This window comes from Saccopteryx leptura, chromosome 3 (assembly GCF_036850995.1).
Source record: "Saccopteryx leptura isolate mSacLep1 chromosome 3, mSacLep1_pri_phased_curated, whole genome shotgun sequence".
NCBI classification, from domain to species: Eukaryota; Metazoa; Chordata; class Mammalia; order Chiroptera; family Emballonuridae; genus Saccopteryx; species Saccopteryx leptura.
The window spans coordinates 75,960,152-75,983,834 of record NC_089505.1 but is presented as its reverse complement, the minus strand read 5'-3'; the positions used below and the strand labels follow the sequence as shown (position 1 = coordinate 75,983,834).

The 23,683-nt window shown below is 43.4% G+C and overlaps 1 protein-coding gene and 1 pseudogene across 1 annotated transcript in view; one reads left to right on the top strand and one right to left on the bottom strand.

The window, feature by feature from the left end:
- The window catches only part of LOC136399321 (zinc finger protein 420-like), a 38,656-nt gene extending 15,636 nt beyond the window's left edge, over nucleotides 1-23,020 (bottom strand). Inside the window, exons 1-3 of the mRNA XM_066374369.1 lie at nucleotides 22,883-23,020; nucleotides 19,279-19,408; nucleotides 17,311-17,437 (exon numbers count right to left, since the gene is read on the bottom strand). Coding sequence (XP_066230466.1) covers nucleotides 17,311-17,437; nucleotides 19,279-19,293 — 142 coding nt within the window. The 5' untranslated portion in view covers nucleotides 19,294-19,408; nucleotides 22,883-23,020. The remainder of the gene's footprint in view (nucleotides 1-17,310; nucleotides 17,438-19,278; nucleotides 19,409-22,882) is intronic.
- On the top strand, nucleotides 14,248-14,622 carry LOC136397145 (pancreatic progenitor cell differentiation and proliferation factor pseudogene; annotated as a pseudogene).
- Nucleotides 23,021-23,683: the final 663 nt, after the last annotated feature.

Here is a 23,683-nt window from a genome sequence, read left to right as displayed (position 1 = left end):
ATACAATATTTAAAATAAATAACAAGTAAATTTAAATCAACAAACTGACCAGTATTTCAATGGGAACTATGGGCCTGCTTTTGGCTAATGAGATGGTCAATGTCCAGTTCCATATTTGTCACTGCTACCCGTAACAAGTGATACGACGCGCTTCCAGAGCCGTGACGTGTGTGTCCCGCAGACTGGAAGTAGTACTGTACGTGAGCAACGCCGTGCTTCGCAGCGGATGCATCCTGTGCTCTTCTCACTGATCACCAATGAAAAAGGTGCCCCTTCCAGAAGTGTGGCTGGGCTGGATAAATGGCCTCAGGGGGCTGCATGCAGCCCGTGGGCTGTAGTTTGGGGACCCCGATCTAAACAATCAAAGCAATCCCTATCAAAATCCAATGACACTTCTGTCAAAAATAGAAAAGCTCATTCTAAAATTAATATGAAATGTCACAGGACACCAGGTAACCAAAACAATTGTGGGAAGTGCAAAGTTAAGGGAACCGTTTCTGACTTTAAAACATATTCCAAAGCTATTGTCATCAAAGAGTATAAGAACAGAATAATTTAGGAAGATTCCAAGATGGCAACTGAGTAGGCAAATGCTCCAACTGCCAACTCCCAGGACCAAATTGGATTACAACATAATTTAAGAAGAATCATCCTGAAGAACCAACTCTGGACTAAACGAAGAGGATTTGATAACCAAGGATCACAGAAGCTGCCACACTAAGACTGTTCAGAAGGGCGGAAATGTGGAAAGGGCTGCCCTGCTCCCAAGAGCGAGGGGCAGCGAAGGGTCTGGAGGGACTCTCACCGCGGGAGGGTTGCTCTAAGAGGTGTGGGTGCTCAGCCTCAGGCCTGGAACCCCATCCTAGAGCCCAAGAGCCTAGAAGAGGCTCCCAGACAGAATTTGGCAGTGAAAAGAGCTAGGTTTTTTGTCTGCAAGAAAGAGCTTTCTGAGACTCAGACTTTGTTTTAAAGGGCCTGCGCAGAAAACCTCGTTCACGGCCACTTACCCAGGGGTTAGTGGGGGAGAGCTGAGAGGACTGGAGTTGCAGAAGGAGATTTAAAGTTGGAGGCCCAGGGAGAGACAGGGTGGGGGATGGCCACCCTAACCCCTGTGCTGAGTCATTCTCCAGTACTGCAGTCACCATCCTTCTTGGGTAGAGTCCCCTCGGAGTGGCATCAGCCTGGGGAGTGGCAACTGCTCCGCCCTCGGGAGTCTCTCCTGCTCCAGTCAGGGCAAAGGGTTGTTCTGAGAGCCCAGGAAGCAGGGAGGACGTCAGTGACTCAGTTTTCTGGTACTGAAGCCCAAGCTACATCCCCACACTCTGCCAAGTCTATGACTGGTGCTTCCACCTCACAGGAGACTGACTCGTTGAAACTATGGGCAGGCAGACCACACCTCTGCGTCTCAGAGGCCACACCCTACTGAGGTCTGTGAAAAAACTATGGACAGACTGACACCTGGGGCTGAAGGACGGAGCCAAACCCACCACCCTTCCAAATCCCTGAATTGCTGCAGGCTCTAGATCAGGCATCCCCAAACTACAGCCTACGGGCCACATGCGGCCCCCTGAGGCCATTTATCTGACCCCCGCCACACTTCCAGAAGGGGTACCTCTTTCATTGGTGGTCAGTGAGAGGAGCACTGTATGTGGCAGCCAGCCCTCCAATGGTCTGAGGGACAGTGAACTGGCCCTCTGTGTAAAAAGTTTGGGGACCCCTGCTCTAGATTCTAGAGACCAACAAGCAGCCAGCAGACAGAGGCTGCAAAAGGAAGGACTCTGGGAACCTTGGCCTTTTAAGTGGACTTTCCCCCAGGCCCAGTGTGGGTAAAAGCCTAGGTTTGCAGCTGATATTACAATGTTCACCTGGGCCCAGAAAAGGCAGCCACAAACTCTGGATCACTTGTAGTTCCAAGAAGGTTGCTGAGGGCCGGTTATGGGTAGAGTCTCCCACTGGTCTGTGCCAGTTTTCTGCCAGGCAGGCACAGGGCTGGCACATTCAGTGGACAGCTGCAGAGGGCATTGGTTCAGGACCTAACAACCCTTGCTAGAGTGGTATCCTAACAAAGGGCTCCTCACACCCGGCCCAGCTGAGGTGAGTTCTGCTGTGATCAGCACCTGCACAGCGGCTCACATGAATTGGATAGGGAGGAGCTACAAAGTCAGCTGGCCTGGGTGCTGGATATCCTACCTTGCTGGGTTAGATTCCAAAGGGGGAAAAGAGAGAGGCTTGAAGCATGGACATTCAAAGTGTAGGTCCCTGTGAGCTTATTCTTGGATCAGGCCAAGGGGCGTAGCCACTTCCTGGGGGGGCACAGTCAGACCCAGGAGAGAACTCTTCCTCCACGAGACCAGGGTCTCATCAGCTGTAAGAATTTCTGCAAAGGGGACTGTTGGCTCCATTTGATCTGAACCTGCTGCTCACCTTGGGGAGAAATAAAATTTGAGTACCCAGCAGTGGTTGAGGGATTAGGCTCTGAAGTAGGAGCCACAATCCCTGTACTGAGCTCCTGCCCAAGAGACTCCTGAAGTAGGGGTCCCACTAACGTTGTATTCCCAACGTCAGTTGCCCTAACCCATCAAGCTGGCAACCTGTAGAAGAATTGGTTGGGTGAAGTCAGTCTGTGCCCACACTACAGTCTCTACAGAAGACTCTGGGAAGAACTGCAAGAGGAAGTGGAGCAAGTGAAAAGTGGAGGCAAATCTTACAGAGATTGGAGCATTAACAGAGCTGCTGTCAGCTCTAAGCAGGAGGAAGCTGATCCTTCTACACAGGTTAGCCCCTCCCACACTTCGCGGGCAAAGAAAACACAGACACAAACAGCAGAAACAGCAGTAGCTGCAGGCAAGTAGTCCACAGCAGATGAAAAACAACAGCTGACGCCAACCTAAGACCTAGAACCAACACAACTGCTAGCTGGTGGCAGACAGCACCAACCCTATATTCAGCTAGCTACACAAGCAGCATGCTCAGAAGAGGAACCAGACAGAAATGACAGAGTATCAGAAATGAAGACTACACTAGAAGGAATTAAAAGCAGGCTGAATGAAGAGGAGGATTGAATCAGTAACATAGAGCAGTGGTCCTGAACCCCCGGGCTGCAGACTGGAACTGGTCCATGGGCCATTTGGTACCAGTCTGCAGAGAAAGAATAAATAACTTACATTATTTCCGTTTTATTTATATTTAAGTCTAAACGATGTTTTATTTTTTAAAAATGACCAGATTCCCTCTGTTACATCCATCTAGACTCACTCTTGATGCTTGTCTCGGTCACATGATACATTTGTCCGTCCCATCCTAAAGGCCGGTCCGTGAAAATATTTCCTGACATTAAACTGGTCCATGGCCCAAAAAAGATTGGGGACCACTGACTTAGCAGGCAAGATAAGTGAAAACACAGAAACAGAAAAAGAAAAGATCAAAAAAGTCCGAGGAAACCCTAAGAGAACTCTGTGACAACATGAAGAGAAACAATATCCGCATAATAAGGGTTACTGAAGAAGAAAAAGAACAAGGACAAGAGAAGCTCTTTGAAGAAATTAGATAAAAATTTCCCTAAATTGATGCAGGAAAGAGTCACACAAGTTCAAGAAGCAGAGAGAAACCCGTTAAAAAAAACCCCGAAGAGACCCACACCAAGACATATCACAATCAAAATACCAATGCTAAGAGATAAAGAAAGAATATTAAAAGCTGTAAGAGAAAAACAGTCAATCATCTACAAAGGAACACCCATAAGGATGACATCAGACTTCTCAATAGAAACATTTGAGGCTAGAAGGGATTAGCAAGAAATATTCAAAGTAATGCAGAACAAGAACCTACAACCAAGATTTCTTTATCCAGCAAGACTATCATTTAAAATTGATGAAGAAATAAAAAGCTTCCTAGACCAAAAAAACCTCAAGGAATTCATCACAACCAAACCAATGCTGCAAGAAATGTTAAGGTTTCTGCTGTAGACAGAACAAAGTGGGAAAAAAATACATATATATAGTAAAAGAGAAATATATATTTAAAGAAAAAAATGGCAATAAACAACTACATATCAATAACCTTAAACGTAAATGGATTAAATGTTCCAATCAAAAGACACAGGGTAGCTGAATGGATAAGAAAACAGAACCCATACATATGCTGTCTACAGAAGACCCACCTCAAAACAAAAGATACACATAGACTGAAAGTAAAAGGATGGGAAAAAAAAAAATTTAATGCAAATGGAAATGAAAAAAAAGCTAGGGTAGCAATACTTATATCAGACAAAATGGACTTTAAAACAAAGACTATAGAAAGGGATAAAGAAGGCCACTACATAATGTTAAAGGGAGCATTCCAAAAGGAATAGATAACCATTATAAATATCTATGCACTTAATATAGGAGCACCTAAATATATAAAGCAGATTTTGATGGACATAAAGGAAGAGATCAACAGCAATACTATGATAGTAGAGGATTTCAATACCCCACTAACATCAATAGATAGATTCTCAAGAAAGAAAATTAACAAAGAAACAGCAGAATTAAGGGACATATTAGATCAACTGGATTTAATAGATACCTTCAGAACCTTTCACCCTAAAGCAGCAGAATATACATTCTTCTCAAGTGTGCATGGTACATTCTCTAGGATAGACCACATATTATTAGCGCATAAAACAAGTCTCAATAAATTTAAGAAGATTAAAACCATATCAAGCATCTTCTCTGACCACAATGGTATGAAACTAGAAATCAACTACAATAGGAAAACTGAAAAACACTCAAACACTTGGAAACTGAACAGCATGTTATTAAACAACGAATGGGTCAACAATGAGATCAAGGAAGAAATAAAAAATTTCCTTCAAACCAATGAAAATGAGCATACAACTCAAAATCTGTGAGACACAGCAAACAGTCCTGAGAGGGAAGTTCAGAGCATTACAGGCATACCTTAAGAAGCTAGAAAAAGCTCAAGTAAACTACTTAATCCTGCAACTAAAAGAACTAGGAAAAAAACAGCAAGTAAAGCCTAGAGGAAGTGGAAGGAAATAATAAAGATTAGAGTGAAAATAAATGACATAGAGACCAAAAAAAAACCAAAAAAAAAAAAACAGAGGATCAATGAAACCAAGAGCTGGTTCTTTGAAAAAGTAAACAAGATCGATTAACCCTTAGCCAGACTCACCAAGAAAAAAAGAGAAAGGACTCAAATAAAATTAGAAATGAGGGTGGAGAAGTAACAACAGACACAGCAGAAATACAAAGGATTTTAAGAAAATACTATGAAGAACTATGCCAAAAAATTAGACAACCTAGGTAAAATGGACAAATGCCTTGAAAAATATAACCTTTCAAAAATCAATCTGGAAGATTCAGAAAACCTAAATAGACCAATAACAAGAAATGAGATCAAAACAGTTATCAAAAAACTCCCAACAAAGAACAGCCCTGGGCCAGATGGCTTTACAGGCGAATTCTACCAAACATTCAAAGAAGAAGAACTATCCTTTTCAAGCTCTTTCAAAAAATTCAAGAGGAGGGAAAACTTTCAAGCTTCTTATATGAGGCGAGCATAATTCTGATTCCAAAGTAAGGCAAAGACAATACAAAGAAAGAAAACTATAGGCAATATCCCCGATGAATTTAGATGTTAAAATTCTCAACAAAATATTAGCAAACCAAATCCAACAATACACGAAAAAAATCATGCATCATGATCAAGTGGGATTTATTTTGGGGAGGCAAGGCTGGTACAATATTAGCAAATCAATCAATGTGATTCATCACATAAACAAAAGGAAGGAGAAAAACCACATGATAATATTAATAGATATAGAAAAAGCATTCGATAAAATCCAGCACCCATTTATGGAACATATCTCAACATGATAAAGGCCATCTATGACAAACCCACAGCCAACATCATACTCAATGGGCAAAAATTAAAAGCAATACCCTTAAGATCAGGTACAAGGCAGGGTTGCCCCCTTTCACCACTCTTATACAATATAGTTCTGGAAGTCCTAGCCACAGAAATCAGACAAGAAGAAGAAATAAAAGGCATCCAAATTGGAAAAGAAGAAGGAAAACTATCACATTATTTGCTGATGATATGATACTGTACCTAGAAAACCCTAAAGTCGCAGTCAAAAAACTACTGGACCTGATAAATGAATTCAGCAAGGTGGCAGGATATAAAATTCTAAAAAATCAGAGGCATTTTTATACACCAACAATCTGTCTGAAAGAGAAAATAAGAAAACAATCCCTTCATTACTGCAACAACAACAACAAAAAATACCTAGGAGTAAATTTAACCAAGGAGGTTAAAGACTTGTATTCGGAAAATTATAAAACATTGATAAAAGAAATCAAGTAAGATACAAACAAGTGGAAGCATATACCGTGTTAATGGCTTAGGAAGAATAAACATCATTAAATGTTCATACTACCCAAAGCAATGTATAAATTCAATGCAATTCCTATTAAAATACCAAGGAATAGTTCAAAGATATAGAACAAATATTCCAAAAGTTCCTATGGAACTTATAAAGAACACAAATAGCTTCAGCAATCTTGAAAAAGAAGAATAAAGTGGTAGGTATCACACTTCCTGATATCAAGGTATACTACAAGGCCATTGTACTCAAAACAGCTTGGTACTGGCATAAGAACAGGCATATATATAGATCAATGGAACAGAGCAGAGAACCCAGAAATAAACCTGCACCTTTATGAACAATTGGTATTCGACAAGGGTGGTGATAGCATAAAACGGAGTAAAGACAGTCTCTTTAACAAATGGTTTTGGGAAAATTGGTCAGCTATCTGCAAAAAATGAATCCAGACCAGTGGTCCCCAACCTTTTTTGGGACACAGACTGGTTTAATGTCAGAAAATATTTTCACGGAACAGCCTTTAGGGTGGGACGGATAAATGTATCACGTGACCAAGACAAGTGTCGCGTGAGTCTTGGATGTAACAGAGGGAATCTGGTCATTCTAAAAAAATAAAACATCATTCAGACGTAAATATAAATAAAACGGAAATAATGTAAGTAAGTTATTCATTCTTTCTTACAGTGGTCCCCAGGGTTGGGGACCACTGATCTAGACCACCAACTCACACCATTCACAAAAATAAACTCAAAATGGATAAAAGACTTAAATGTAAGTCATGAAACCATAAACATCTTGGAAGAAACCATAGGCAGTAAGCTCTCCAATATCTCTCGTTACAGTATTTTTGCTGATTTATCTCCACGAGGAAGTGAAGTAAAGGACAGGATGAACAAATGGGACTATATCAAACTAAAAAGCTTTTGCACAGCAAAAGACATTATTAACAAAATAAAAAGACAACCCACACAATGGAAGAATATATTCACCAATACGTCTGATAAGGGGTTAATAACCAAAATTTATAAAGAAGTCTAAAACTCAACATCAGGAAGATAAACAATCCAATTAAAAAATAGGCAAAAGAACTGAACAAACATTTCTCCAGAGAGGACATACAGATGGCCAATAGGCACATGAAAAAATGTTCAGCATCACCAATCATCAGAGAAATGCAAATTAAAACCACAATGAGATACCACACCTCATACCTGTCAGAATGGCGCTTATTAACACACAGTGCTGGTGAGGGTATGGAGAAAAGGAAACCCTTCTGCACTGCTAGTGGGAATGCAGACTTGTGCAGCCACTGTGGAAAACAGTATTGTGTTTCCTCAAAAAATTAAAAATGGATCTGCCTTTTGACCCAGCTATCCCACTTTTAGGAATATATCCTAAGAATACCAAATCACTGATTCAAAAGATATTATGTACCCCCATGTTTATTGCAGCATTTTTTACAATAGCCAAGATCTGGAAACAGCCCAAGTGTCTGTCAGTGGACGAGTGGATTAAAAAGCTGTGGTACATGTACACAATGGAATACTATGTGCCTGTCAAAAAAAGGAAATCTTACTTTTTGTGATGGCATGGATGGACCTGGAGATTATTATGCTAAGTGAAATATGCCAGGCAGAGAAAGACAAATATCATATGATCTCACTTATATGTGGAATCTAAGGAACAAAATGAAATGAGGAATGAAATAGAGGCAGAGGTAGGGTCACAGGGACCAGAGGGACAGCTGTCAGAGGGATGGAGGATGAGGGGATGCAATCAGAGGTAAAGGGATTAGTGAAATTATATATACATAACACAGATACAGAGAGCAGTATAGCAGGTCCCAGAGGGAAGGGGGTAGAGAGTTGTGGGGAGGGGGGCCAAGGGGGTCTAGATAGGAACATGTGGGAGGGTTTTGTATTTAGTGGGACGCTTGAATCTATATGAACACAATAAATTAAAATTCATTTAAAAACGAAAAAGTATAAGAACATTAAGACAAAGGTAAATAAGCCTGACCAGGTGGTGGCAGAGTGGATAGAGCGTTGTAATGAGACACAGAGGACCCAGGCTTGAGGCCCCGAGGCTGCTAGCTTGAGCACAGGCTCTTCAGGCTTGAGTGTGAGATCACAGACATGATGCCATGGTCGCTGGCTTGAGCAAGGGGTCTCTCGCTCTGCTGTAGCCCCCTTGGTCAAGGAACATATGAGAAAGCAATCAATGAACTGAAGGGCTACAACAAAGAATTGATGCGTCTCATCTCTTCCCTTCCTGTCTATATATCCCTATCTCTCTCTGTCTCAAAAAAAGAGAAAGGTAAGAAATGAAGCACAGTACACTAAATTGCTAACATATAACTCCTCCTGGATAAGGTTAAATGATCTTCAACAACCATGCCGATACCACAAAAATAAGAAAAGGATATTCTCATAAATCAACAGTGTTGAGAAAATTGTATATTCACATGTAAAGGAATTAGTAAAGTGGAACCTTACCTAACACTATATACAAATATTAAATTAAAATGTATAAAAGATTTAAATATAGAGCCAATAACAATCTACTGAAGAAATGTTATAGAAGTTTTATGACATTTAATTTATTGGTTATAACACCAAAGCAAATATAAACAAAGCAAATACAGTCAAATGGGACTACATAAAATATAAAAACTCCTGCCCTGGCCGGTTGGCTCAGTGGTAGAGCATCCGCCTGGCATGCAGGAGTCCCGGGTTCAATTCCTGGCCAGAGCACACAGGAGAAGCACCCATCTGCTTCTCCACCCCTCCCCCTCTCCTTCCTCTCTGACTCTCTCTTCCCCTCCCGCAGCCAAGGCTCCATTGGAGCAAAGTTGGCCCGGGCGCTGAGGATGGCTCCATGGCCTCTGCCTCAGGCGCTAGAATGGCCCTGGTTGCAATAAAGCAACGCCCAGATGGGCGGAGCATCGCCCCCTGGTGGGCATGTCGGGTAGATCCCAGTTGGGCGCATGCAGGAGTCTGCCTGACTGCATCCCCATTTACAACTTCAGAAAAATACAAATAAACAAAACAAAACAAAAACCTCCTGTACATTAAAGCAAATACAGTGGTACCTTGACACACAAGTTTAATCTGTTTCATGGCTGAGCTCATGTATCAAAATTTCCCCTTTAAATTAATGGGAATGCAATTAATATGTTCCAGCCCCCAAAAACCACACGAATTTTTTGTTTTCTATGCTTTTAAATAAGAAAATGTACGTTATAAATAACAAATACATGTATTTATACACACACACACACACACAGAATGTAAAGAAATAAACTGGTTTATGAGGTGTATTTACCTTCAAGGTCAGGCGAAGATGCTGGCAGAGGGGAAGGAGACATTAGTATAACAATGGCCCTTTCCAAGCAGGAAGGTAATTAGCAATTTCACAGAGAGCTGTCCAGTGCCATTTTTAACAATAAAAGTGAGCAAGCTCCGAAAATACAAAATTTTTTTTTTTTGGTATTTTTCTGAAGCTGGAAACGGGGAGAGACAGTCAGACAGACTCCCGCATGCGCCCGACCGGGATCCACCTGGCACGCCCACCAGGAGCGACTCTCTGCCCACCAGGGGGCGATGCTCTGCCCCTCCTGGGTGTCGTTCTGCCGCGACCAGAGCCACTCTAGCGCCTGGGGCAGAGGCCAAGGAGCCATCCCCAGTGCCCGGGCCATCTTTGCTCCAATGGAGCCTTGGCTGCGGGAGGGGAAGAGAGAGACAGAGAGGAAGGAGCGAGGGGCGTGGAGAAGCAAATGGGCACTTCTCCTATGTGCCCTGGCCGGGAATTGAACCCGGGTCCCCTGCACGCCAGGCCGATGCTCTACCGCTGAGCCAACCGGCCAGGGCCCAGAAAATACAAATTTTACAAACTCATTTGCCCAACAATTATTTTCTTCACTGACTTTTGGCTTTTTAGCCACACTTTCCTCGCTTTCACTCAGAGGCCATTTCAACAAAAACCTTTCCATGGAAATTTGTTTCTTCCTCCCCTTTCAGAACGTAAGGCAGGCTGTCTAGTGGAGGGTGTTAGAAGCTTGTGATTCAAATATCCGCTTGTGACTTAAAAGCAAAAATACTGCGAGTGACTGCCCTTCTCTCAAATTGTTCGTAATTTAAAGTGCTCGGATGTCAAAGTATCACTGTAATTGGAAAGGAGTGGCAGAGGCAGTCACAAAAACCTAAGAAATGGGAGAAAATTTTGCCACGCATTTATCTGATAAGTAGTTAATATCCAGAATATATAAAGAACTTGTGCAAAACATGAAAAGAGAACAGAATTTTCAAAATGGCCAAAACTATATTGTTAACTGATAACAAAGGAGGCAGGAATAAACAATGGGGAAAAACAGCTTCTTCAATAAATGGTGCAAGAAAAAGTCAACATATACATACAAAAAATAAAACTAGACCAGTTCCTTATACCATGTACAAAAATGAACTCAAAATGGATGAAGAAGTACAATGTAAGGCCTGAAACCATGAAAATACTAGCAGAAAGGATAGTCAATAAAGTCTGCCATTACTCTTAAAAGTATTTTTTTGGATATGTCTCCCTCGGCTTAACAAACAAGAGAAAAAAACCCAACAAATGAAACTACAACGAAATAAGTTTTTGCACAGTAATGGAAGCCATCAATAAAATGAAAAGACAACTTACTGAATATGCAGACATGAGCCAATGATACATTCTCAAGGGCTAAATGTCCAAAATACATAAGGAACTCACACAGCCTAACACCAATAAACAAACAAACAAATAAATAAAATTGATTGAAAAATGAGCAGAAGGCCTGAATCAAAAGTTCTCCAAACACAGCATAGAGATGGCCAATAGACACATGAAAGATGCTCAAATTCACTCATCAGCAGAGAAATGCAAATTAAGAACAGAATGAAATATTACCACATAATTATCAGAATGGCAATCACCAATAAATCAATAAACAAGTATTGGTAATGATGTGGAGAAATGAGAACCCTCATGCACCTCTGGTGAGATTATAATTAAACTGGTCAGCCACAATGAAAGACAGGATGGAGGTACCTCAAAAACTTGCAAACAATACAATATAACAAACCAATTCTATTACTGTAGATTTATCCAAAGAATAAAAGAAGATAAATTCAAAAAGATAGCCTGACCAGGTGGTGGCGCAGTGGAGAGCGTCGGACTGGGATGCCAAGGACCCAGGTTCGAGACCCTGAGGTCACCAGCTTGAGTGCGGGCTCATCTGGTTTGAGCAAAAGCCCACCAGCTTGAATCCAAGGCCGCTGGCTCCAGCAAGGGGTTACTTGGTCTGCTGAAGGCCCACATTCAAGGCACATATGAGAAAGCAATCAATGAACAACTGAGGTGTCGCAATGTGCAATGAAAAACTAATGATTGATGCTTCTCATCTTTCCGTTCCTGTCTGTCCCTGTCTTATCCCTCTCTCTCTGTCTCTGTAAAAAAAAAAAAAAAAAAAAAAAAGATATATGCACCCTACAACCATTGTAGTATTCTATACCACAGTGAAGATACAGAACTGAAAAAAAAAATTTACCATGTTTATACTGGTGCTGTACAACTCGGAATAAATCTAAAGATTTCATTATCTTTAACATATAAAACTGTCAAAAATTCATATCCCAACTCCTCTTCTTCAAGAATAGCACATAGTTGCAAATGTAATTCAGATTTTTTTCAAGGCAAATTTTTTTTTTTTGACAGAGACAAGAGAGTCAGAAAGAGGGAAAGCTAGGGACAGACAAGAAGAGAGAGATGAGAAGCATTAATTCTTTGTTGCGGCATCTTAGTTGTTTAATAATTGCTTTCTCATATGTGCCTTGACTGGAGGCTACAGCAGAGTGAGGGACCCCCTGCTTAAGCCAGTGACCTTGGGCTTCAAGCCAGTCACCTCTGGGCTCAAGCCAGCGACTCTGCACTGAAGCCAGAGACCTCGCGCTCAAGCCGGTGACCTCGGGGTCTTGATCCTGGGCCCTCTGTGTCCCAGTCTGACGCTCTACCCACTGTGCGACTGCCTGGTCAGGCTCAAGGCAAATTCTTAAGTGTTTTTTCTTTTTTTCAATCCATAGTATTAACATTTAAACTCCAATATTTTCAATCAAACATTTTAAAAAAAAAGAGAGAGAAAACTAACAAGTCATTCTCATTAAGTGAACAAAAAGATTATAGAATTGTATAACTGAAATCTATATAAAATTTAATTAACCAATGTTACCTCAATAAATCCAATTTAAAAAAGAGAACAACAAGAGAAGTCACACTCTGGGAAAAAGTAAAAGACCACATGAACCGGATTATTATGCAAAACACAAACAAGACTTCAAATCCAACAGTGCCAAAGCATCAACCTGACTGAACAACAGGCCAAACACCTTGCCAGACAGCGCACTAGTAAAGATATACAGATGGAAAATTCATTTGTAAAAATATGCTCCTCATTGTATGTCACTGAGGAAATGCACATGAACACAGTAAGAACTAAACAAACAGCACATTCCAGCAACACTACACCCCTACTGGAAAGGTCAGAATCCAGAACACTGACAACAGCAAACGCTGCTGTGGACATGGAGCCACAACGCTCTTCGCTGTCGGTGGGAATGTAGAATGTGACAGCCACGTGGGAAGACAGTGCGGAAGTTCTTACAACACAGAACACACACTTACCCTTTGATCCAGCGACTGTGCTCCTCAGTATTTAACCTGAGTTGGAAACTTTTATCCACAAAGAAGACTACAAATGGCCATTTACAGCAGTTTTATCCACAATTCCCCCAAACTGGAAGCAATGGCTGTCTGTAACATGTGAATAGAAAGTAAACTGGGGAACACACAGTGGAATATCATTCAGGTCTATAAAGAAATAATCTTATCCAGACATGGCAGGAGAGGGGAAAACTAGATATGCAGAATTAAAGGAAAGAATCCAATCTGAAAAGGCGACAGACTATATGAGAACAACCACACAATATTCTAGAAGAGGCAAAATGAAGGAACCAGTAGAAAGATCAATGGCTGCAACAGCTCATGGGCACAGGGATGAACAGGCCGAGCACAGGGAACACGCAGAGCCAGGAAACGAGTCTGCACGACTGTAAGGGTGGATACCTGTCATCATGTTTTCTAAACCCACAGAATGTACAACCAGGCAGAGAACCCTAAGGCAAACTACAACTGGGTGATAATAAGGTGCAAATGTAGATTCACACATCTCACAAATATGCCACTCTTGGGGGGGGGGGGACATTAAGCATGTAGAAGCAGTGAACATGTGGGAATGCTCATTACCTCCTATACAATTTTTCTGTGAACATAAATCTTTGTGTGTGTGTGACAGAGAGAGGAACAGATAGGGACAGAGAGACAGGAAGGGAGAGAGATGAGAAGCATCAATTCTTTAAGTTGCAGCACCTTAGTTGTTCCTTGATTGCTTTCTCACATGTGCCTTGACTGGGGGACTACAGCAGAGTGAGTGACCCCTTGCTCAAACCAGATGAGCCTGCACTGAAGCCGGTAACCTCGGGGTTTTGAACCTGGGTTCTCCGCGTCCCAGTCCCATGCTCTATCCACTGCACCACCACCTGGTCAGGCTCTGTGAACATAAATCTGCTCATTAAAAATATCATTCATGACCAGGCAGTGGCACAGTGGATAGAGTGTCGGAATGGCATGTGGAAGGAAAAATATATCATTCACAGATCCCTGTACATCATGGTCATAGAGCAGCCTCTTGCGGTCTCCTCTGCAAACGGGCTCTGTGGCCTAGCGCCCTCATTCCCGCCACTCGTGATCGCGCACCGAGGTCTCCACCAGTCAACAAAAGCAAGAGCATGGCAGCCATCCCCTCCAGCGGCTCCCTTGGGGCCACCCACATTGACTACCGGCGCCACCAGGCTCCACTACCAGTAACAGTTCCTGTAGAAGTGCTGAGTACCCTGGAGAAGCCACCTCCTACCTCCCTGGGCTGCTCCAGGTGGACCTAGGTCACTGGTGGGCCAGCTTCTTCTTCGGGAAGTCCCCTCTCCCGTTCATGGTCACAGTGCTGGAGTCCCCAGAACACCTGGAATCTCCCCAGGCCTCCAGCAACAAGATCACCTGTCCTGGCCTGGGAAGCCAGAAGGAGGCAGCCTGGTGACCAGCCTGGCAAAGCCAACGCCGGGGTCCCCATTCTGAGGGGCCACCACCAGCCACCAAACTTCTCCTGAGCCCCTCCCTTACCTCCTCCTCTCTTCCGTTCCCCCTCCTCACCCCACCCCATAGACTAGGCAGATTGTAGCACACAGAAGCAGTTGGATTCTTTTTTATCAAAACAGCAAAGTACCAAAAAGAAAATTGAGGGAGACCAGCTCTCTCCTACCCAAGGCACACACAAACCTTCCTGGCACCTATACCCGTGTGCCTTGCACCACATGGAAATAAACAACAAGCATACAGCAAAAAAAAAAAAAAAGTCACTCACAGGCAGGTCTGTCCGGAGCACACCCACGCTTTTCTTCCCTCTGAGACAGACATCCTTACCTTTCTCTCATATGTTCTAAGGGTCCCATGAGACTTGCAGCCAGGGGAGCAATGGGCAGTGGTTGTTCACCCTGGGCTAACCCCCTGAAGCTGTCTCCAAGGCCCCCTTTTCACTAAATATGTAGGCTATAATCCACATTACAGAAAAATAAAAGTTTGCCTATAAATAAAGGAGCCATTAGAAAGCTGTAAAATATGCAGAGAACGACGGATCTTTAAACATTTCAGATTAAGTACACCATGATTAAGAAACATGCTGAGAGCCTGACCAGGTGGTGGCACAGTGAATACAGCATCGGACTGGGATGCAGAAGGACCCAGGTTCGAGACCCCAAGGTCATCAGCCTGAGCGCGGGCTCATCTGGTTTGAGCAAAAGCTCATCAGCTTGAGCCCAAGGTCGCTGGCTCAAGCATGGGGTTACTCAGTCTGCTAAAGGCCCACAGCCAAGGCACATATGAGAAAGCAATCAATGAACAACTAAGGTGTCGCAATGAAAAACTGATGATTGATGTTTCTCATCTCTCTCCGTACCTGTCTGTCTGTCCCTATCTATCCCTCTCTGTCCCTGTAAAAAAAAAAAAAAAGAAGAAACGTGCTGAGAAAGCAAAGGACAAAACTTAAATTAAGGAACAAAGCTGCTTCCTGAACATTAAGTGCTTAATAATTCTGTATCCCACTTCTTACCAAAGGACAATATTCCTGTATATGTAACTGCACTTGTGAATCTCAAAGCACAAATAGGACAAACACCTAATCAGAAACTGAAAACAGAAGATAACATCCCGGGCAGATCTGGACTGAACAGGAGAGAATTACAGAAGGACAGTGATGATGAAAGCAGGTAACAGTGAACACTTTCCTACCTGCTGGGCAACACTCTGAGGTCACCTATGGCAGTACCTTATTAAAGAACTCTATAAAATACATAGAGAAATGAAATCACTCTAATGTGGAAAATTAGGAAATACAGGCTGAAAACTTTTTTTTTTAGAGACAGAGAGAGTCAGAGAGGGATAGACAGGAATGGAGAGATGAGAAGCATCAATCTTTAGTTTTTCGTTGCGCGTTGCAACTCCTTAGTTGTTCATTGATTTCTTTCTCATATGTGCCTTGACCGTGGGCCTTCAGCAGACCGAGTAACCCCTTGCTGGAGCCAGCAACCCTGGGTCCAAGCTGCTAAGCTTTTTTTTTTTTTTTTTTTGCTCAAGCCAGATGAGCCCGCGCTCAAGCTGGCGACCTCAGAGTCTCGAACCTGGGTCCTTCCACATCCCAGTCCAACGCTCTATCCACTGCGCCACCGCCTGGTCAGGCAAGGCTGAAAACTTTTAATGATAGTTCATATTAAACAGAAGCACCTTTTGAAGTAAAACAGAATTAATCTTCGCACTTCGCAGAGGTCCCTTGTGCTGTGATGAAACCACTGAGTCTACACTCCGTAGGGTCTCAAGGGAAACCTCCAAGAGATTAGAAATGATAGACCTGAAAACATGACATCTGTCCCCAGGGTTCATGAAATTTCTGTACTCAATTACAAGATCTCAACCACTTCCTTCAAAAACTCCAAATGAGAAAATAACTGCTTATCATACAATTCCTTAGCTCCATGCACAGGTTGTCCCAGGTCCACAAAGCAATGGAGAGGAGCCAGATCACAGCGGCCCTCACAGTCCATGGGGAGGACCCCGCCCCCACCGCTAATGTGATGACGGAGGTCACTGGAACAAAAGCAGAGTCCCAAGAGGACACAGGAGCATGGGACATGCTGGAGACCAGCTGTCCCTCTATGACAACAGGGATACACCTGGGCCTCTCACAGCCCTTCCCACTGCAGCAGCTTCCCAACCACACTGTAAGGTCTGGCCTCCTCCGTGACCTTTAGATCTCTCACCTGTGTCATCTGCTTTCTCATCCCACCTATCTGGCTGGAAGGATATTTTCTTTTCCCTTCACATCCCACTGCTCCTACATTTGCTCCAAGAAGAAAGCAAGGACTGACTTACAGAGAGCAAGACATACTTATTAAAAAAGGGAACATGAGTTTTTGATATAGATTCTCTAATTCATTTTGTGCCCAGGTGAGAGGATATGGTATAATATTACAATGTTCTAGAAAATAATGTTCCAAAATACTGGTTTCTGTTGGCACCTTAATTGTTCTAGACAACATGTTAAGTTTTCATACACACTGAGTTCTAATCAATGTGCATCATGAAGCCTTTGTTTCTACACCAGCAAACCCTCATATTTGTTCCCTGATGGCAGAACTCTGAAATCTACCCTGCAAGGCAGAAGCTCCCACGTGATGTTCCCCCCCTAATGAAGGAAACAAAACACAGCAGGTAGAGAATAAACTCAGAAAGGAAGTCATCCTCACCTACGGAGACCAGGTTCCTGTAGTTCTCCAACATCACATCCATGTACAGTTTCCGCTGAGCTGGGTCCAAGCATTCCCACTCCTCCTGAGAGAAATCTACAGCCACATCCCTGAAGTTTAATCGTTTCTAAAAGAAAAGACACATTACCAAAGGTCCACAATCCGAGTTCATAATGTCACCCAACATGAAAACAGGGTTAGACATGGTTTGGTCCTAGGAGTGTAACCTGAATTAATTATCCAATAAGATCATTTTCACCCAGTAATATTCCCTTTTTTTATAAAATATTTCTGGGTCTATTTTTGTTTGTTTTGTTTTCTTTTTTTACCCAGTAATATCCTCTAATGTTTTCTAATATTGAGTAATGAGGATGACACATGTTCACAAATGTGCTCCCGAAAGTAAATTTACTTTTCAGAAAAATAAAATTTAAAACCAAGGCATCACCACAGGCATGTGGGTCTGTCAGTGTTGTATGTGTATTACTCACAATCAGTTGTGTATTTCTCAGCTTAAAAAGTCAGGATGAGTTAGAAGTGTAAGTACTTCAATTTTGACGTGGACAACAATGAACTGCAGTTTTCTAAAAATGCTGCTTCTCACTCAGGAGTTCTAGGATGGGGCCTGTGATTCCATACAGCTAACAAGCTCTCCTTTTACCAGTGACTCCAATGTCTCCGGTCCCCATGCCATACTTCCAAATAGCACAGAGGAAGAAAACAGGAAAAAAATTCATACATGACTTTGAGCTGAAAGATTTTTATAGAATTTATTGTTCTCACAGAGGATGCAGAGCCACCAAAATCCTACCTGAAATTTACTATATGTAATCTCAGAACTAGGTAATTCTTCCTTTGTTGTGAAACTATTTTGTGAAACATACACTGAAGAGCAGACCTTGAGTTTTACTTCAAAAATAATCTACAATTTTTCCAAAAACAAAACAAAACAAAACAAAGTAGAAATGGAGGCCAATACTCATAAGAAACCTCATAAACATTCACAGCAGTTTCTGTAATTGAGAATAACAAAAACATCTTATGCAAGAGGAAATAATAGCTCAAATATGTTAACACATTATGCGCAGAGACAGATATATGGGAACCAAATACAAATGAAACATGAGAGAAAACAATTTTCACATCAATGAAATCAAGACTATTTTGGGATCCTGTCAATGTCTTGAATCAGTTTGTGGATAATATACCTTGTTTTTTATAAACACAGTAGTGAAAGGAACACCCACAATACTGAAAAGAGGTTAGAGGTATTGTTTAGTCTTTAACTGGTTTGAAAACTTTTAGGTATCATTCGTGGAGAGCTACCTACTGCGACATTACAGGCAAGCAACACAAGTGGGGATATCATTATCTGAAAATAATCACCAAATATAGTAATTTTTATAAATGTCCATCCACATGTACCCCCCATGTTCTGTTCTTTAACACTCCTTTAAATAGCAAGATGTTCTCAGCAATCTAGTGAACAAATCTCTTCTAGCTGTTCTTCTCTGTCAGAACTTCTGTAGTTATTCCCATAGAAGGTGCATTTCCTTAATCTTGACCCACAGAGCTGATGCTGCAGCCACGTGAAACTACAGCCTACACTCCCTTCTTCACTGATGCCTGAGCCTCTGACCATCCCCACAGGGATGGTGGACACGGTGCCCTCCCAGGTTGGTCTGTCACAGAGGGGATGTTTCCAGTAGTTGAAGGGCATTAATTCATGGTGGGAATTGTTCATGTTCTCAGGGAGCCCAGATGGAGAGAAGGCACAGAAGGCTCAGGGACAAAGGAAGGAAGTTAATATAAGCTGCTCACCTTGACAATAAAAAAGAAAACAAGTAAATGAAAGCAACTTCACTAGGTAGGAACTTCAGAAGTAGAGAACTAAAGGTTGCAGGTCCTAAACCCACTGAAGTTAGGAGGAAAAGCAAACACAGCCTCTGCCCAGGACACATCGCTTACCTGAGAAGCAGCCATTCTGTCCTGGTCCTGGTCCTGCTTGTTTTCTCAGGTGACAGTATGTTGAGGAGTCAAGTCTGCATTTTGACAATGTGCCACCACAGGTGTCCACACAGCCCCTAATCCACTTCCTCTGTGGACAAAAAAGGGACCACTTGCTGTAGCTGACAAGCACAAGGGAACCCTACATGGTGGCCTTGCAGACTCAAGAGACCTAAAGTAACTGCGCAGGAAGATCAGTAATTAAAATTCTAACTAAAAGCAGTTTGTGGTGGGTAGTCATGTCCTACAGAGGTAATTTCCTCTCACAAAGCTCCCTGGTTACCTTAATGGAGCTGTCTTTTGCATCTACAACAAAGTACCTGATAACATGACATTGAAATTAAAGGGTAATTAATCTTTTCCAGCCCCTTCACCTTTACTATCACGTTAATTGTCAATTGTTAACTATCCCATGCCAAGCTATGTAAGCATAGATCTATTCCTTTTACTTTTTATCCAATCCCAGAGATTTCCCCACTCTGCTGCTCTGTGCCTCCCCACATACCTTTTTGCCTTTCTCTCTCCTAAGACCTGAGGTTCCCTGTTTGCATCTGAATCCTGTTCCCTGAGCCCACTTCTACTTATGTGACTTCATTAATTTTTCTTATAAAAAACAAAAACAGAAAGTTAATGCATCCAGGATCCTTCCTGCTAATCCCTGGGCTCAGGATGGAATCATACTTGGAGCAGCTTTCCAAGCCTGAGGGGGAGGGTGCAGGTGATAGCCTTCCTTAAAACTCATGAATTGATCTAATCTGAAACAGGTCAGGACAGTTTAGCTTCAATAAGCATGCAGATCCCTCGGGGATGAGGGCTCCACTCTAAGCTGTGGTTCTGCAGGTCTGCAGTGGGGCCCAGGATACAGCATCTTTATCTAGGTCTCTGCAGTCCCTGCATTGTTCCCTCAGAGCTGTTTTCAGGAGCACTGGCTGACGGGGATCAGACCCAGCATCCTCAGATCTCTGGGTACTGTGAGAGGTTGGGACAAGGACTTCTAGAAACACCTGTTCCCTGGACAGAATTCCTTCTTCGTTTCCAGAAAATGACAGGAATTATTTTAAAAACAAAAAATGATGAACACAGGTTTTAAGGCTAAAAGTGTGGAAAAAACCTGTTAGCTGCTCATCAACACAATGAACAGACCTGCTCTGTAAGAACTAAGGTTCAGGTTACTCCAGGCCATCCTTCAGTATTTTCAGAGAGGACAAGAAGAACTTGAGGGGCTTGGTGTGAGCCTTGGTGGCTCAGAGTCACTAATTCAACAGATCACATAAAAGAAAAGAAAAAGCTGCTGATGAACTCACGACAAAAGGTTCTCTGCCTGTTAAAATCATAGACATCCTTGCCTGACCAGGCGGTGGCGTAGTGGATACAGCGATGGACTGGGATGCAGAGGACCCAGGTTCGAGACCCCGAAGTCGCCAGCTTAAGTGAGGGCTCATCTGGTTTGAGCAAAAGAAGCCCACCAGCTTGAACCCAAGGTCGCTGGCTCCAGCAAGGGGTTACTCGGTCTGCTGAAGGCCCGCAGTCAAGGCACATATGAGAAAGCAATCAATGAACAACTAAGGTGTCGCAACACGCAATGAAAAACTAATGATTGATGCTTCTCATCTCTCTCCGTTCCTGTCTGTCTGTCCCTGTCTATCCCTCTCTGACTCATTCTCTGTCTCTGTAAAAAATAAATAAATAAAATTAAAACCCCACAAAAACACAGACATCCGTACTAAGTGTACACTGAAATAGCCTAATATTGTTTACTGAATACCAATGGCTGTTTCAACATATGATACACATAGAAAGGATGCAAGGGTCAGATTTTAAACTAGATGCAATATGTTGAAAATAATAAACTAGATGCAATAATGAATTCTTTTATAAGGTAATGACTTCTATGGTCAAAGTTTTAAAAAGCTGCCTGAGCCTGACCTGTGGTGGCGCAGTGGATAAAGAGTCAACCTGGAAACACTCAGGTTGCTGGTTCAAAACCCTGGGCTTGCCTGGTCAAGGCACATATGGGAGTTGATGCTTCCTGCTCCTCCCCCCTTCTCTCTCTCTCTCTCCCCTCTCTATAATGAATAAATAAAATCTTAAAAACAAACAAACAAACAAAAAAACCTGCCTGACCAGGCAGTGGCTCAGTGGATAGAGCCTCTGACTGGGATGCGGAAGACCCAGGTTCGAGACCCTGAGGTCGCCAGCTTGAGAGCGGGATCATCTAGTTTGAGCAAAGCTCACCAGCTTGGACCCAAGGTCCCTGGCTCGAGCAAGGGGTTACTCGGTCTGCTGAAGGCCCGCGGTCAAGGCACCTATGAGAAGGCAATCAATGAACAACTAAGGTGTTGCAATGCGCAACGCGAAAAACTAATGCTTCTCATCTCTCCGTTCCTGTCTATCCCTCTCTCTGACTCTCTGTTTCTGTAAAAGAAAGAAAAAAAAAAAAGGCTGAAAGTGCCTTCTTTTTGGCAAAGAATACTTAGCGCTGGTTATGAGATATCACCAATGCTTATTTCAGAAGTTAATGACTATTTACAGGAAAGCAGATATTCAATAGACTAAAGAATTATCTCAATTATTTTAAAAAATTAATTGGGAGATGTATAATAAAAATGGTAAACCCATTAGACCAAAAAAAAAAAAAAAAAAAAAGACGCAGTTCTTTTGAATTATAAGTTCTGGTTATGAGATATTACCAATTCTTATTTTAAAAGTTAATAATTACTGCAAGAAAGCAGACATTGAACAGACTCAAATTTATCTCTATAAGTTTTTTTTTTAATGAATTAAATGTGAGATGTGGAATAAATGAGGTAAATCCATTGGGCCAAAAAATAAGAATTTTTTTTCTTCATCCCCACTTCTGCTCCCCAGCCCCCTCCCCGCGCCCTTCTCTCCGGGCCCCTCCCTCTCCTCGGGGTTTCTCTCCTTTCTCCCCCTCGCGCTCCTCTCCCCGGTTACTGTCATTCTCCCCGTCGCGGTCCCGTCCCCCCGCACCCCCAAGTGGCCGTCTCTTCAAGGCCCCTCACTGACCTCTCCTCCCATCCCGTGTCTCTCTCCGTCCCCTGACCCCTCCCAGCCCCGCTCTGCGCGTCCCCGGGGCCCCTTCGCTGTCGCCGCTCCCACACAGCCCTCCCCGCGCGGGGCCGGGGGCTCTTCTGAGGACCCCGCGTTCTCGCCCCGAATCCCCGCCCCATGGAGAGTGTGCTCTTCCTGGGCCCGGGCCTCTTATTAAATGGGGTGGGGTCTCAGGAGGGGGTCCACAGGTCCCCAGGCCGGCTGAGGGGGGGCAGTCCGGACTCCACGGGCCGAGAGGCCGGGCGGGGGGAGGGGCGCACACTGTTCATCTCCAGGGCCCGCGTCCGTCTCCAGGGACTTTAAACAGCGTGGGTGGGTGGGGGGCTGCCCCCTCAGGACCGAAGCAGGAAACCCCGCGGCAGGGGGTCCCACTCCCGACGGCGGGGGTAGACGAGCGGGGCGGCCTCAGAGTTTCCCCCGAAACCGACGCGGAGCCCCCACTCGGCAGCAAAGCGGGCAGGCTCGGGGCCTCTCACTGGGACTCCGCACTTACCGCAGGAGGCTCAGGAGCGGGCTCTCGGCGTCCGTAGCGACACTGAGACTCCCCGCGTGCAGGAATGGGGACCGGGAGGGTAAGGTTTAAACCAGGAAGACTTCCTTCAGATCCCGCGTGACCTTCGCTTCAGCCTCTTCCGGGTCTGTAGGAAGCTGCGTGTGCGCATTGCCTCAAAACCGGACGGGGCAGTGGGGGGGGTGGATGGGCAGACTGAGAGCTTCCGCAATGGGCGTGGCCTGAATCGGGGCGGGTTTCTGCCCAGACCTCGGGGTGAAGAGGGGCGGGGCCTGGTTTTCCCTTTATTTACTCTCATTGATTATAACCTTTTCCTATTTATTAGTTTGAAATACGTCATTATTCCTAAAATTGAAAGATTTTTTTTCCCAAACTTCGTATTATGATATGAACTTTTTATAAAACTGCCCACTTTTGCAGTGCTGGTCAACCTAGTCCCTACTGCCCCCCCCCAGTGGGCGTTTCAGCTTTCATAGTGGGTGGTAGCAGAGCAACCAAACAGCACCGTGATTGGCCCACCATGAAAACTGAAACGCCCACTAGTGGGAGGTAGGGACCAGGTTGACCAACACTGCAAAAGTGGGTGGTTTTTATAAAAAGTTTGACGACTCCTGTGCCTACGTATTCAATTTTGGATAAGATCTTTGCGTTACAGAGTTTCTCTGAAATGTGTATATTGACTGAAGGGTTATTAAGGTTTTACTCTCAAATTCATTGCACAACTCATTAAACATCTCTGCCAGTATAAATATCTGATTGTCGGTCAAATAAGTTTGTAAATAT